General features: G+C 32.1%; 1 protein-coding gene across 3 annotated transcripts in view; it reads left to right on the forward strand.

The window, feature by feature from the left end:
• The window catches only part of LOC118196009 (partitioning defective 3 homolog), a 171,970-nt gene that overhangs the window by 108,635 nt on the left and 48,374 nt on the right, over positions 1–14,961 (forward strand). For all 3 annotated transcript variants that reach the window (XM_085825312.1, XM_085825311.1, XM_085825313.1), the window contains exon 12: positions 3,994–4,191. In XM_085825312.1, coding sequence (XP_085681438.1) covers positions 3,994–4,191 — 198 coding nt within the window. The remainder of the gene's footprint in view (positions 1–3,993; positions 4,192–14,961) is intronic.

The following is a 14,961-nucleotide window of genomic DNA, read 5'->3' on the forward strand; positions in this document are numbered from 1 at the left end:
TACTACTCGGGCTAATTTTTTTTTAGTGCATTGTATTGTTATACTCGAATATATATCGTGAGAAGTTTATTTCAGCTTCAATTCAACAGCTGGCGGCATTTTACTGAAGGTTTCAAAGGATAGAGGTTAAAGTTCAAAGTGCGCGGCATTTTTTTGATTTTTTGACTGCGAGGCAAACATTTCATTTTTGAAATAAAAAAAAAAAAAAATTGACAATTTATGCACCCAAATCATCAAAATAACTTGACAGTTAAATGATTAAATGTCTTTAAGACTGGACACAAATTAGGCTCTATTGAAAATTAATTTTAAAAACTTAAACAATGGCTTGTTTTTCTTAAGAATAATTGATTTTAAAATTATGTTTTTCAGCATTTTTTTATTTAGGTAGCTGATGTTATGCAAATAATTCCTGGGGCATTTTGCGTGAGTTCAAAGAGATACAAAGAAAAAAATTGACAATTTATGCACCCAAATCATCAAAATAACTTGACAGTTAAATGATTAAATGTCTTTAAGACTGGACACAAATTAGGCTCTATTGAAAATTAATTTTAAAAACTTAAACAATGGCTTGTTTTTCTTAAGAATAATTGATTTTAAAATTATGTTTTTCAGCATTTTTTTATTTAGGTAGCTGATGTTATGCAAATAATTCCTGGGGCATTTTGCGTGAGTTCAAAGAGATACAAAGAAAGATTGTTCAGCCATGCATCAGGACATTAAAAGAAATATTTTAAAAAATATGATTTTAAACTGCTACTTGCGATTTTCCATGAATCTCAGGAACAGTTTACATTCCTTTTTTTGATTATGTTTAATAATCAGAAAATTCCTATTACAGTGATAATAGTGTGGTGCGGAAAAAACTTTAAAAATTATCAAGTTTACATTGTAAAAGTAATTTGGCAGAGTTACTAAAAATTATACCATGCCTGTTCAAATTTTAACTGTGTTGTTATTGACATATTTATTGCGAGAGCAAAAGTAAGCATAAACTTGACAAGGAGACAGATAAATTATTTCATTGAAGTGTGTATGCAGTGATGTCTTATAACAGCTGTATTAAGAATTGGATTAAAAAAGAAAAAAATTACAGTGCATATGGTTGCAAATTAACAATGCACAGCTAACTTTTGGGGTGTCAGAAATTATTGTACAAGGTTTTCGCAGAACAGTTGTCTTAACTGTTCTAATGATCAAACATGAGGAATATTTACAGTCTCCCAAAAAATAATTGCTCTCCTAATAATAAAAGTTTTTAATTTCTTATGTATAGAGGAACTTTTACATGGAGTGTGTGAGTTTTGGGGTAACTTTCGTTGGAAGTTATTATTACGATCCCCATTTTTTAAATAGCGCCAAGATTATTGGTAAATTGCCAGTGCAAAACATATTCAAATAGCTGGCAGTCTCAACAACGATCATTTATAGATTGCTCATGGTGAGAGCACGGTAAACCATATGTTATGGTATTTTCTTTTTCAAAAACATTTTTTCATATAAATGTTCACAATCACTCCTAATTCTCTTATTGCAAGAAGAGCTTTGAGTATTCCACATGCTAATATAATTTCATTTAAAAAAAAAAAAAATGTTGAAAAATATTTGATTTACTGATAAGTGTGAAAGACATTATAAATTTTTCCAAGAAAGTTGCATGTGCGAAAATGACCATTAACCAGCAAATCATACAGGCATGCTAAATCATATATTAGCTGGAAGTGTATGCATATTGTCTCTATGTTACAGAGAGTTCAAGAGCACTTTACAGATAAAATTATGTGTAGCCACTGAGAGCAGATATTTTGAACAAATGTTATCTAAAATTATTTTATTAGTAGAACCTTTGTTAGAATTTCTTATTTTGTGTTTTTCTTAATTTTGGCATAAACTGTCTTTTGTGTCATGAATTATTCCTTTTCTGTTTTTTGTCATTCTGTGGTACTGAATGAATTTTAAGATTGATTTCTTTGTGTCTGTTTTTCATGTCATATCTGCAGTAGCTAAGAGAGTTATTTCCAATATTTTCTGAAATGCTTTTTTTTATTTTGGTTATTAAAAAATTGTAATTCCATCTTTAATTTCCTTTCCTGTGCAAAAGAATAGACAGATTGATTCTTTTCTTTATAGAACTATTTTACAATGGACTCTTGCTGTTTACATCTGTGCTAAAAATTAAGATTTCTAAATTTTGTACTGATCAAAATTTTTCATGATAATCTGTATATCAATACTTAGTAAACACCAGAGATCTTTTCATAAGCCTAATATTTATATGAATGAGTTAAATATGAATTTAGATATTGGTCTCTTGAATTTGCATGACCTTCGAGTTTTCAAGAAAAGTGATGTCAGTCTTTAAAAATGAAACTAAAGCGAGTGTAACATTTTCCTAAATATAAGTATAGAGACAAGGGGGATGTATGAAAAGTTAAACTTTTGTAAATGGAACTGTATGTCTGAGCAACAGTTAAAAAAATAAAGACCAGGTAAGAATTATTGTGGACATTGTGTGTATTTATTCATGCTTACATTAATACAGGATGACCATAATTTAATCACCGGGTAAAAAATTTAAAGTGAACATGATTTTATAAACTAACGGGAAATAATTTATACTGATATAATCATTAGCTCAAGAAATTTACGTTTCTTCGAATTTTTAGGGGTGTCAGTAGGAAACTTGCATCAGGCATTCAAAAAGCTATGTTAGTTTTCTGGTTATAGATAATGAAATCTCTAAAAATAGTTTAAAGGCAATTTCAACAGTTTCAAGAGATTGGACAGGTTCTGCATAAAAGAAGTGTAGGTACACCAAGCATCAGTGATAAAAATGTTTCTGCAATTTAAGATGCATTTGTGTGCAGTCTTAGGAAATCCATTCATCATACAGCCTACAAACAGGAATTTTCAGGTCAACTATTCATAAAGTTGTTCGTGAACGCTTAAACATGACTGCATATAAATGGCAGATTTTTCCAACAAATCAAACATAATGATTTAATCATCCATAAAAAACTTTTTATCAACATTCTTGACCGTATCAATAATGGTGATCATTTCTCCAGAAAATCGTATTCAGTGATGAAGCAACATTTCGTGTTTGAAGAGAGTTCATTTGACATAGCTGGAGGATTTGAATGTCCAAAAACCGTCATTTTGTTAAAGAAATTGAGAGAGGTATACCTTAAGTTAATGTGTCATATGTGCTAACTTATAACTAAATGATTGATTTCTTCTTTTTCTGAGAGTCATTAGTTCATTCAGAAGATTACTTCAATATGCTTAGATTATTTTCGGTACCACGATTAGAAGAAATGCAGCCAAAACTTTTTTTCCAACAGGATGTGGCCCTGTCATCGGACTACAAATGTGTATATGTTTCTAGATGAAACATTCCCAGATTCTTGAATTGGTAGAGGTAGACCAGCTGCATGTCCACCCAATTCTCCAGACGTCGCACCACTCAGCTTCTTTTTCTGGGGATATCTGAAGAACCGAGTTTATGCTGCAGAGATTCGCAGCATCAAAGAATTCAAAAATCAAATCACCACAGAAACAGCTACTCCGCGAATGTTTAATAACCTCTGGAAGGAAATCATGAACAGGCTTCTCTGAGCAACTAATGGTGCTCATATTGTAGTTATATACAATTCAGTCAGTCTTTTTTTCCCTATCTCTTATTCTGTATTATTTAAAACATGTCTTTACCCTGTGGATAAATTGTGAACACTGTGTATGATTAACAGATTTTATTTGTTGCTTTTCTTTGTGTGCTAATTATAAGGCATATGTGTGTCATTTAAATAAGTTATGCATATATTGTTGAAAAATAAATTATACATGTATTGTTTAAATAAGTTGTAAAAAAAATTATATATATTAAATAGTAATTTTTTACCTAGTTGTTATCGTTAAGAAATATGATATTTGTTAAAAGTATTCTTTGAAGTTTTTTATAGTAATATGCATTTGCAATTTTTTTTTAAGTCATCAAAATTAGATGAAGAAGCTGGCATATTCCCCTGGAAGCACAGAGAAATTCTGACATTCCAAATTCCGTTGACTGATTCTCATTCAGCAGGTCTTGGTGTTAGTGTAAAAGGTAAAAGTACTTCCACTGCCAGTGGCTCAGTGGATCTTGGTATCTTCATTAAATCTGTCATTCCTGGTGGAGCTGCTTCAAAGGTAGACTTTCTTTTGAATAATTTGAACTGTTAGCAAAGATATCATGATTTAAAATTAAAAATTTATTCGAAATCTCTGAATTTTTTACCAAGTTCTTCTTCATTGTCTTCTATACTTGATGTGAATTTGAAAGTTTTCATAAGTTCAGAAATTTCTAAAATTATGAAATCAAAATTATATAATAGCATCTAAAAAATTATTGATGAAATTACAAGTGCACGTACTCAGTTTTGGTTATTGATGCATATGGTTCTTGGTTCTTAATCTTTTCAAAGTCGGGCAACCCTAAGCTCTGAAGTTTTTTTCTCATAGCACTTACAGTACAATGTAAGCTTTAACGTTCTCGCTGCGTGTCCCTCGATTTCCACATGCAACATAGAAGTAGCAAAATTTGCATAACCCGCGACTTCCGTGGAAACGAATTTTTCCTATCTTATCTAAATGTGGAACCCGCTCTTTTCCTGTTCATGGTTTTATTTCAGCTCTTATGTGATGTTTAATTGTTTATTCAGACCTGGGTAAACAGATGTCATCATCTGTTGATATTTCTGCGAAATATGCAAGCATTTCACATGCTTTTCAAAACTTGAAGATGTCTGTACTTCAACTCTCAATTCGATGAGACTAACTGCTTGACATTTTGCTAACCATATACCCCATCCTCCATCAGTAAAGAGCCTTGTAGTTTAATAAGGATAATTAAAAGATAATTGAATTATTATCTTTGCTGCTAAAAAAACTGAAACTGTCAAAAACATTTCGCAAAGAAACGCAAATTTGAGGCAAAGATTGCAAGGTAGAGTTTCGCCTCGAGCCTTGTTTTGAAGTTTATCATATTGAACTTCTTTTCTGATAAGTGTTTTGTAAGCATTGCATACTTTTAGTAGTGTATAAGTTTTTCCTTTGTATTTCATAAAATAAATCATAATTTAACCTAGATTAATTTTCCTTTTATGTGCTTATTCCTCAATCTCAGTTTTCCAGCAACCTTTATTTATGTTCTGAATCTATATTTGAAAAAAAAAAAAAAAAAAAAAAAAAAAAAAAAAAAAAAAAAAACCTTTTACAAACATTTTTTGTGTATATTTTAACTCTAAAATATATAGATTTGAAATATGTAATAAAAAAATATTCAATTTTTAACCTATTTTGATTTTAAAATAAGTTACACAGCGAGAGGGTTAAAGCAGTGGTGGCCAAGTTATTTGAAAAAAGAGTGCAAAGAAAAAAAAGGAAGATTGCTCCAAAAAATAGCTTTATTATCATTATCATTCAGAAGGGAAAAAACATTGTTGAATGCCTTGCAGATGCAGGGTTAGCCACCCCTGCTTCAGAGTATTACTTTTGTAAAAGAATAAATTAGTGATATTGATCCCTGCAGGCATATTTAGTTCAAAATCATTTAAAAGTAAATACTCAGATTTAATGCGATGTATGAACTTGGTGATAATCTTTTTGGATTTTAGCAATATTTGAACAAATAAACAATAAAGCCGCTCACATCTCCTAAGTTTTGCTCCCTCTTGCATTCGTTTGTTGTAAAAAACCTTGCTTTACAAAGATACATAAAAAATAATAATAACGTGTTTAATTGCCATTTTGCTAGACCCTGATATTTGTCTTTAGTAAAGATCCATAATTTTGGTATATTTTCAATGAACATAAAATTTAACCCACGATCTGAAGAAAATGACTTTGGTTGTTTTTTTTCATTCAAAGTAAAACTGGAGAAGTCAATAAAAGCAAGTAAATAGATTTCTTATCTGTTTGAACCGTTCAGCATTCCACACTGAAAGATATTTTTCAAAAGTTTGTTGCTGTATGTTTGATTATTAAAAAAATGATTACCTCATTTGTATCATGCTTAGCAGAAAACATTTCTGCTTTTCTTTCTCTTGCATGTTTTCCATAATATTTTTATTGCACATAATTTCTCAGTCGGTGTAAGAATGTTTTTGTTGTTTCTTTGCATACATAGATTGATAGTATTAAAGTAAGCAGACATCAGTCAAATACACCATTTATTGCTTTTTAGATAGTTTGTTGAAGTCTTCCAATCTTCCCCCTGAATAAAAGCAGTAATTCATTATGACACGCAATTAAAAACCTTTCCATGTAACAACCACCTCGTTTCTGTATGAAGAAGTAAATGTTAATAGTCTATAGTTGAACAGTTTAAAAATTTGGCTTTCCATTGGTCTCATTTTAATAAAACTAACAGTGGAAATTCTTTGATCCAACACGTCTTAAGTTTCTTAGGCATTATCTTCATGATAAGTACTTCTGAATGCAAGAAACAGTGGTGAAATATTATATTTGGATTGATTGTTTTTGCTGAAGGTAAATCCTTTGGCTGATCCCATGATAGATATTACTTTTTCAGTACAAATACTAACACATTGATCCCATGATAATTTTAGTGTATTCAAGCATGATGTTATCAGGTCATCAATAAAGTCCTAATTAATATTGTACAAACCAAAAGGTCTTCACAGCATAAAAATGGAATTATTATCTTTTGTTCATAAATTAATTATACAAAGCCATTGTAAGATGTGCTGTGCCACTTATCTGTTGATCCATCTGCTATAATACAAGGGGCATGCTAGCAAGTTCACCTGCAACTGCTTTCCTAATAGGTAGGATGTATCATTAGTTTTTTTTTATGTGTATTCTGTTGTTAAGTACCAGAGTCTTCATAATTTTTTCTTTGTTTCTTTCTCAAATGTAATTGTCACAATTTCATTACAGACTGGTAGAATGAGAGATTCTGCTATGGTATGTGGTTTTAATTTGAAAGCTACTAACTCAGCAGTTTTATCTGACACAAGTTCAGCTTTATCACATATTTTCATTATTGTTCCAAATTATCATCTTTGTGTACCATGCACTGCCGAAAACCTTTCGAAGAATTCTTTTTTTCTTTCTTCTTCTTTTTTTTTTTCCCTCTCTCTCTCTGTCTTTTTAGTCCAAAGGGATTTGAATCCCGAAGGACTATTAGTTTCGTTTTGGCATTTTGCGTCGGACTCATAAATGTCGGTTCACTTTTCAAACTGTTGCCACAAAATGTTAGAGTCCTGCATTATATTTGAAGAAATTAAATAATGAAAAATCTGCATAAATGTATGTATATTTCTCGTATTGTGATAAAACAACGGTACATAGAGTCATCGAATTTTGAATAACGTAATCCTCCAACGAATATGAGCATGTGGAAGACCAAATTTGAAATTTGTTTTATGATCGATTTCCTATTTTTTAAAACTTTGACGAATTTTTGATTAACAAACTCAAGGATTTCAAAGCGAGCAATGGCAACGTTGTGCAGAAAAAAACATTTTTATCTCCTGCGCATGAGTCTCTGTATCGGAAATTCTAAAGATATGCTCGTTTTAAAACTATTTTGCGATATTGCTGTTGCACTGGATCTTATGGTTTAAGTGCGAGGAACATGATATTTAATAAAGAAAGGTAACACACAAAATGTTAAAAAACGCCCCTTTGGACGTAATTTAAAATCTGAAACATTTCAGATTTTTTTTTTTTTTTTTTTTTTTTTTTTTTTTGTCAAAGATTTAATTTTTGCTATTGAAAAATATTAACTTAGTGGGTACCGTATTGCTATTGACAAGCTTGTGTCCACATTCATCAGAGGGAGAAGTGGGTCAATCTATACCTTTGGTGCAGGTTTATCTGAATTTTAAGTATTCTTCATAATACAAGAAATTGACATTTTGAGCTAATTTCACAATTTTTATCTCTTCTGCATCGTTTTCATTTATCTACTTCTAGCAGTAACATTATCATCATTGACATAAAAATGTCATTTCTCTATGGTGAAATAATGCATTAGCTGTAATAAAAAATATTTTATAAAAATATAAATTTAATTGATAATATGTTCCAGAATTTACATAAACTAGTTTAATTCAAAAAATCAAACTGATGCATTGCTGGAAATCAACAATGCATCAGTTTGATTAGTAACCACGTCAGCTGCTCAGAATTCAAATGTGAGCTAAATGACACGCAATGTATAACACTGTAAAATTGAAATCTAATTGTTTTACCAGCAATTAAAAGGTTCTGTTTGTTAAGTGGAAATGTATGGCACTGTTAACTCAATATTCGGAATAGATCCTTGTCTCATTAACTATTTCATACTCTTTCCTATACCGTTTCCTTATCAAGCCCTTTTTATTTTGATTTCACATTTTCCTATGTCTAATACTTTAATGCTATCAATCAACCTACAGCTGATCTTCTCAGATGCCAGCGAATCTATCCTTCCTCTGACAATCACCGTGATGTATTTTCTTAGTTTCCTATACCTTGATTTAGTTATGTAACATCATGTTTTCATAACTATTTTAGGTGAGTATTAAGTTTATGGTACCATATGTATAACTAAAAATAGCTGATTATTATACCGTAAAAAATTATGTTACATTGTACTGATGTTTTCAAGCATCAATTTTCAATTATGCATTTAATTTTTTTGCTGACCATTTGAAGTAGCTTTATGTAGTACCAGTGCACTATGGATTGGGAGCCACAGTGCTATACTAAGAACAGTACACTAGTGAATGATTAACTGATAGGGATTATAAAAAGCACAGGATAATACTTAATGTGTGAATAGCAATCCACATATGATAAACATGTTTATCATCCCATTTCTCTGTCAAAATCTTTTTCATTTGCAAGCATGATGAAAAAGACGGAAGTTGACGTAACCTAGAAGTTACCTTCTCAATGAATAATGCCATTTTGGCTAAATGAGGACAATGTGAACCCCCCCTTTTTTTATAAACTTTTATAACTGTATTTTATGAAACACAATGAAATAATATGGGTAAAATGTGTTACAGTTCTGTCTTCTAAGAAATAAGAATTGATACAGGTGTACTTTATGTGCTTGGTACATGTAAATGTGGGACTGTCGAATTAACTTATATATTGTGGCTGCGCAAGCAATAAAAGACTGAAGGGGAATGTAGTTGTTCAGACCATCTGGGACCTTTCATTATTTAAACCAGAGTCATATTGGTCTGCTCTAATTTTTTGCCTACATGAAACCTTTGTAGTAAGAAATGATTTGAAGGATTAAATGGTATAATACCAAATCTGGAAACATTATGTGATGAACTTTCTGGCATTGCTAGGCATAACAGTACTATATGGCAAATGACTGTGCACTTAATTTTAGAATACTTCAGCATAAAATCATACCTTTAATGACATTTTTATGTCATATTTCTCATCACCTGATAGCAGGTGTTTCTGGTTGTACTGCATTTACATATGAAAAACGGTTATTCATCACCAACCTAAATTCATTTGCAGATTACTTGCATTCTTTCATGCCAGTAGTATTTCTTTTGCAAAAGATTTCTTTTAAGTGAGTAAAAGCCATGTTACCCACTTCCAGTTTAAGTAATGCCTTGTTGAAGCTGATGAAATAAATTGGCTATTTCATGTTGACCTCTCAATTCAATGTACACTGGTGGACAATTGCTAAGGACAGATGACAGTAGCATCGATAGCAACCACAAAATGGAAGGCAGGAAAATGTGGAAATTAGCATAAGTGTGAGATGCACTAAGACGTGTTGTGCATATGCAAATTTGGGTTTCTGAAGTTCATCATAAAGGATTTAATGCATATTGACCATTGTTGTTCAAAAGCAAAATTTAATAGGAAAGAATGAATTGACAAACTTGCAATTTTTGATAAGTCTTCCTGACATCTCTTAGATGGTTTTATGCATGACCATTTAAGTGATGGTCTTATTGGACAAGATTAAAGAAGGGCAAAAAATAGCATATATTGCTAGGGAGTTCAACCTCAGGCACAGTGTCATTTCAAAGCTTTGGAAATATTTTCAAACAAATGGAATGTGTAGCAAATGTCATAGGGGAGGTCATGTTCTCAGTACAGTCAAAAGTCGTTAATCTGGACTCGGTGGGACTTCGGTGATTCCAGATTATCGATTTTTTCCGGATTATAGATCATCAGTTTAAATCTGGTAAGATGGCATGCAGAAATTATAAAATAAAAAATATGAAACCGTAATTTATATAATAAAGAACAATTATGATCTAAAGGGTATCAAAATTTACAAAAAAAAAAAAAAAAAAGCTTAATATTTTTTTGTTTACTTTATTTAACATTTCTTTCAATGTAAGTTGTTTAAGTTGCTTCGTTTTATGTGATAATACTTTCTCTTTAATTCTATAAACAGACATAATTTCTTGTTCATTTACAAAGTTCCGCTGTTCAAGTCCTATAATTGCTGTGTGGAGAATACCGACTAATTTGTCAATCGAAATTTTTTCGTTTTCAATAACCTCTGTGTCACTTTTTTTCACTATCAAAAGTGAATTATAATGACAAGGAATTTGATTTAAACCCTATCAAAGACGGAGTACATCAAGATGAAATACTACATTTAGTAAGGAATTATAAGCCAAATAAAATAAAAACATCTGCCCTGAAGATAAGGATAGTGCTGACAGATCAACTTCCAATTCATTGCGTGCCACGGAATTCAATTCATTGCATGTGCAGGAAGTTTGTAGCTTTGAGGTCCGGATTATAGATCATTCCGGATTATGGGCGTACGAATTAACTACTTTTAACTGTACGACGCCTGCCGAAGATAGTTATTGATATTACTGCAAAAGATTGTTCTGCGCCAGTTCCTTTATGTTGATATTGTTATCAATATAAAGGAACTGGTGCAGGACATTGAGGTAGCAAATCAGTTACTTGCTGCTGCTGGCAAGCGAAAGCCCTCTGAAATTCGGTAGCTAGACGTTTGCATCAAGGAAGACTGTAGGCTTGCTGTCCAGCTGCGTGCATTCCAATGTCTAGATGTCACCATTCTGACCATTTGCAATGGTTTCATCAACATCGCAATTGGAGGAGACAGCTGTACTTATTCAGAAGTCAAACAACAAAATCAGCGTTATACCTACAAAATTTTCACAGGACTATTGTCAAGTTATGTTTATGTTTTGTACATTTGGATATTGTGCTTTGCTTGTCTGATTTCATGCATTTTGCATACAAACATTTTGTTTTCTATTCATTTCAGTGAGGGATTTTTCTGTGTTTTGTGTGTACTTTATTATTGCTCAGTTAATTTAGTTCGATTTTTGCATTCATGCCTTCATCCGTTAATCGTTTCGCTAAATTACGCCTGAAACGGCAAAAATTCCTGAATCATCTTGACTTTTTACTTAAATGTAAATGTAAAAAATTGATCCCCAATTTTATTCAAATCAAATCTAATCAAAAACCTTCGAGTCGCGTTTCAAGAATTCTGTTAAATTGCAAGCTTGCCTTACTTCGGTCCGTGATAAGGGATACACGTCAACAATTGTCCAAAATTGAACATGAACTCTATAAGCTTCATCTGGAACTCGCTAAATCATATCCAAAATTCACTGCCCTTGAACAAAAGTCTTGGTCTAGAACGGAGAATGCAGTTAACCGTCATAAAAACACCTTTGCAGTTAAATTCGAAAAACTTCTTTTACAGTCTTCCAGTTCAAGTAGTTCAAAAAATCTTCCCATTGTAAACATCAAGCCAATAGTTAATATTTCTAATGTTAGTCTTTCAGAAGAACAAGAGAGAATTCTAAAATATAATTTTAACTTCTCACAAACCTGTAAACCCTCGATTCCAAAGATTTTGGCTCCTATCGAAAAAGCTTTCAAGTTCAGTAAAGTTTCAGATTCACAGAAAGAAATGATTAGGCATCTTATCGCTCATAATGTGAAATTCAATAATAAACCTTTGAAACCAAATCTAACTGCGAGAGAAAGAGCTACAATGCGCGAGATTCATTCTAACCCGGATATTGTCATTTCAAAGGCCGACAAAGGTGGCCAGATAGTCGTCATGGATAAGAACACTTACATCGATGGTGTCACTAAACTCTTAAACGAAGGACCATATAATCCGATCCCTAAAGATCCTTCACCTTCGGACTTATCCAAAATAAAAACTGCGATCAAATCTTCGCAAATCATTTCAAGCAACTTAAAACATTCGCTTATCCCATCTGTTGCGAATTGTGCCAGATTATATGCTCTTCCCAAAATTCATAAAAGTGGTATTCCTTTTCTCCCTATTGTATCAAATTTAGGTACTGCCTCGTATCCTTTAGCTAAATATTTAGTTTCTAGATTTTCCAATCTATTAGACAATAACATTTACACCATAAAAAATTCAATAGAGTTTGTAAAAAAGGTTAAAAACATTTCTCCTAGTAATTTACTCATGGTTTCTTTTGATGTAAAATCATTATTCACCAATGTCCCAGTGGAGGGTGCATTAAGATGTCTAGAAACCAGACTTCGCGAATTTCATTTCTCTTGCATCGAAATTGAGGAGCTAATTTCTCTCACTCAACTCTGTTTGAAACAAACACATTTTTTTTCCAAAATAAATATTACAAACAAACTGAGGGATTAGCCATGGGAAGCCCCCTCAGTCCCATCCTGGCTGATATCTACATGCATTATTATGAATCAAAATTGTTTGAAACTTTAAACTTCCCGGCATGGTTCCGCTACGTAGACGATACTTTTACCCTGTTTGAAGGTAATAAAGATAATTTAAATAAAGTTCTTTCAACAATGAATTCTATTGATCCTGCTATTCAGTTCACTTTTGAACTTGAGACTTGCAATTCTCTTCCGTTTCTCGACATTCTGGTCACACGTAACACATCCAATTTCAGTACTACAGTTTACCGTAAACCTTCATCGGTTTGCCTTCCACCACACTTTAAATCATGTCATCCGACTAAACAAAAGTTAGCTTCATTTTATTCCTATGTTTTCCGTGCTCTTCAAGTTTGCTCCTCCAAACTAGCCCTTGATGAAGAACTAAATTATTTAAAAGCAATAGCTATTGATACAGGCTTTTCACCCAAAATTATTAATCAAGCAGTTAAAAAATTCTCATCTCAACACACTAAAAGCCACACTCTTATTTTAGGAGATTATAAAAATTCTGTTGTCATTCCCTTCTTTCCATCAATTAGCTATAAAGTTGCACGTATTTTGCAGAAATTTAACTTTCGGGTTGTTTATTCTCCCATCAATAAAATTCCAACTTCTATACTCAAGGACCCCATTCCGGATATGAATTCCTGGGGTATTTATAGGATTCCTTGCCAGTGTGGTTTAATTTACATTGGCCAAACTAAGAGAGCCTTAAAATTTCACGTCAAAGAACATGAGGCATATGTTAGAAAAAAGGAAACACAGAAGTCTTCTGTTGCTCAACATTGTTGGTCCGAAAATCACACTTTCAATTTTTCTGCTGCCAAAATTATTCAAAAAACATCTTCCATTGGAGAACTGGATTTTCTAGAGGCATTTCACATTCATAAAAATCTTTCTGTTCTAGTTAACGATCCTAATTCCAATCCAAATTTGCCTTCAGCTTTTAGAGAAATTATGTTTTAGTTCTGGTTTCGCCAACAGATGGCGCCACTTGCTTATTCTTGTCCAGGCTTTCTTATCTTATCTAATCATTATTTCCTATCTTGTTCATTTGCGCTTTTGCAGCTGAAGATGATGGTTCGATAAAACCATCGAAACTAGTCCTGTGAAAATTTTGTAGGTATAACGCTGATTTTTGTTGTTTGACTTCTGAATTAGTATTTATTCGGCGTGTTATTGTGTCTTAGCTGTACTTATGTATAGGGTCAGTTCATAAGTTCGTGCTCATTAAGAGTATGTGTGGAATTTACTATGACACATTTACTAAAACAGTACAATTTTGAACCTGTTGAAACTTGTCATCGTTTGACTAACATATTATTCAATTCATCACCAACTTTCGTAAATATCGAACGCATTTTAGTACCCATAAAAAAGAATATAGATAATTAGTATAAACGTGCTGTGCTACATTTTTTATTTTCATGTGGTGAATCTGCCAGGTTTGCAGCGATAAAAATTAATAGTGTACATGGTGAACACACTATTAGTTTAAGGAGTGCCCAGAAATGGTTTAAAAAACTTAAAGTTGGAAAAAGCAGCATTGATGATGAACCCTATTCAGGACGTTTTGAACTGTTAGAACCAAATCAAACGATTAATTCAGAAGTTTATAGTGAACAACTTTGCCATCTAAATATAGAATTGATCAAAAAACGCCCACGATTGGTAAATATCAAGAAAGTATTGTTTCATCATGATAACATTAGACCTCATGCGGCTCGAACAACACTGCAAAAAATTAATGAATTTAATTGGAAGCTTTTGCCACGTCCTGCTTACACCCCAGATATTGCCCCAAGTGATTTTCACTTATTTTATGCCTTACAAAATTTTTTACTGGAAAAAAAAATTAAATTTTAAACAGGATGTACACAGTGAACTTTTTAAGTTTTTTTGCATCAAAACCAGAGTCTTTCTACAGCAATGGCATAAAAAAGTTGCCTGTAAGATGGCGAGATGTTGTAAGTATTGGAGTAAAATGTATAAATGATTAAAATGTTAAATTGTGTTTTTTTATATTATTTAAAAAATGTGCACGAATTTATGGACTGACCCAATACTATTCTCAGATGAGTGTAGTTCAGTCTGTCATTGGTTTACAGATGTCAGTTGATCTGGCATGAGATGGGTACTGCACACAGACCGACAGACATACAGGAAAGAGACTGATATCCTACATGTAGCATCATGGTATGGGCTGGGGTTATGATCAATGGCCTTACATTGTTCTGCATGCATTAAACT

Source organism: Stegodyphus dumicola, chromosome 10 (assembly GCF_044657685.1).
Source record: "Stegodyphus dumicola isolate Sdum_Otavi_A_Nest chromosome 10, ASM4465768v1".
NCBI lineage: Eukaryota > Metazoa > Arthropoda > Arachnida > Araneae > Eresidae > Stegodyphus > Stegodyphus dumicola.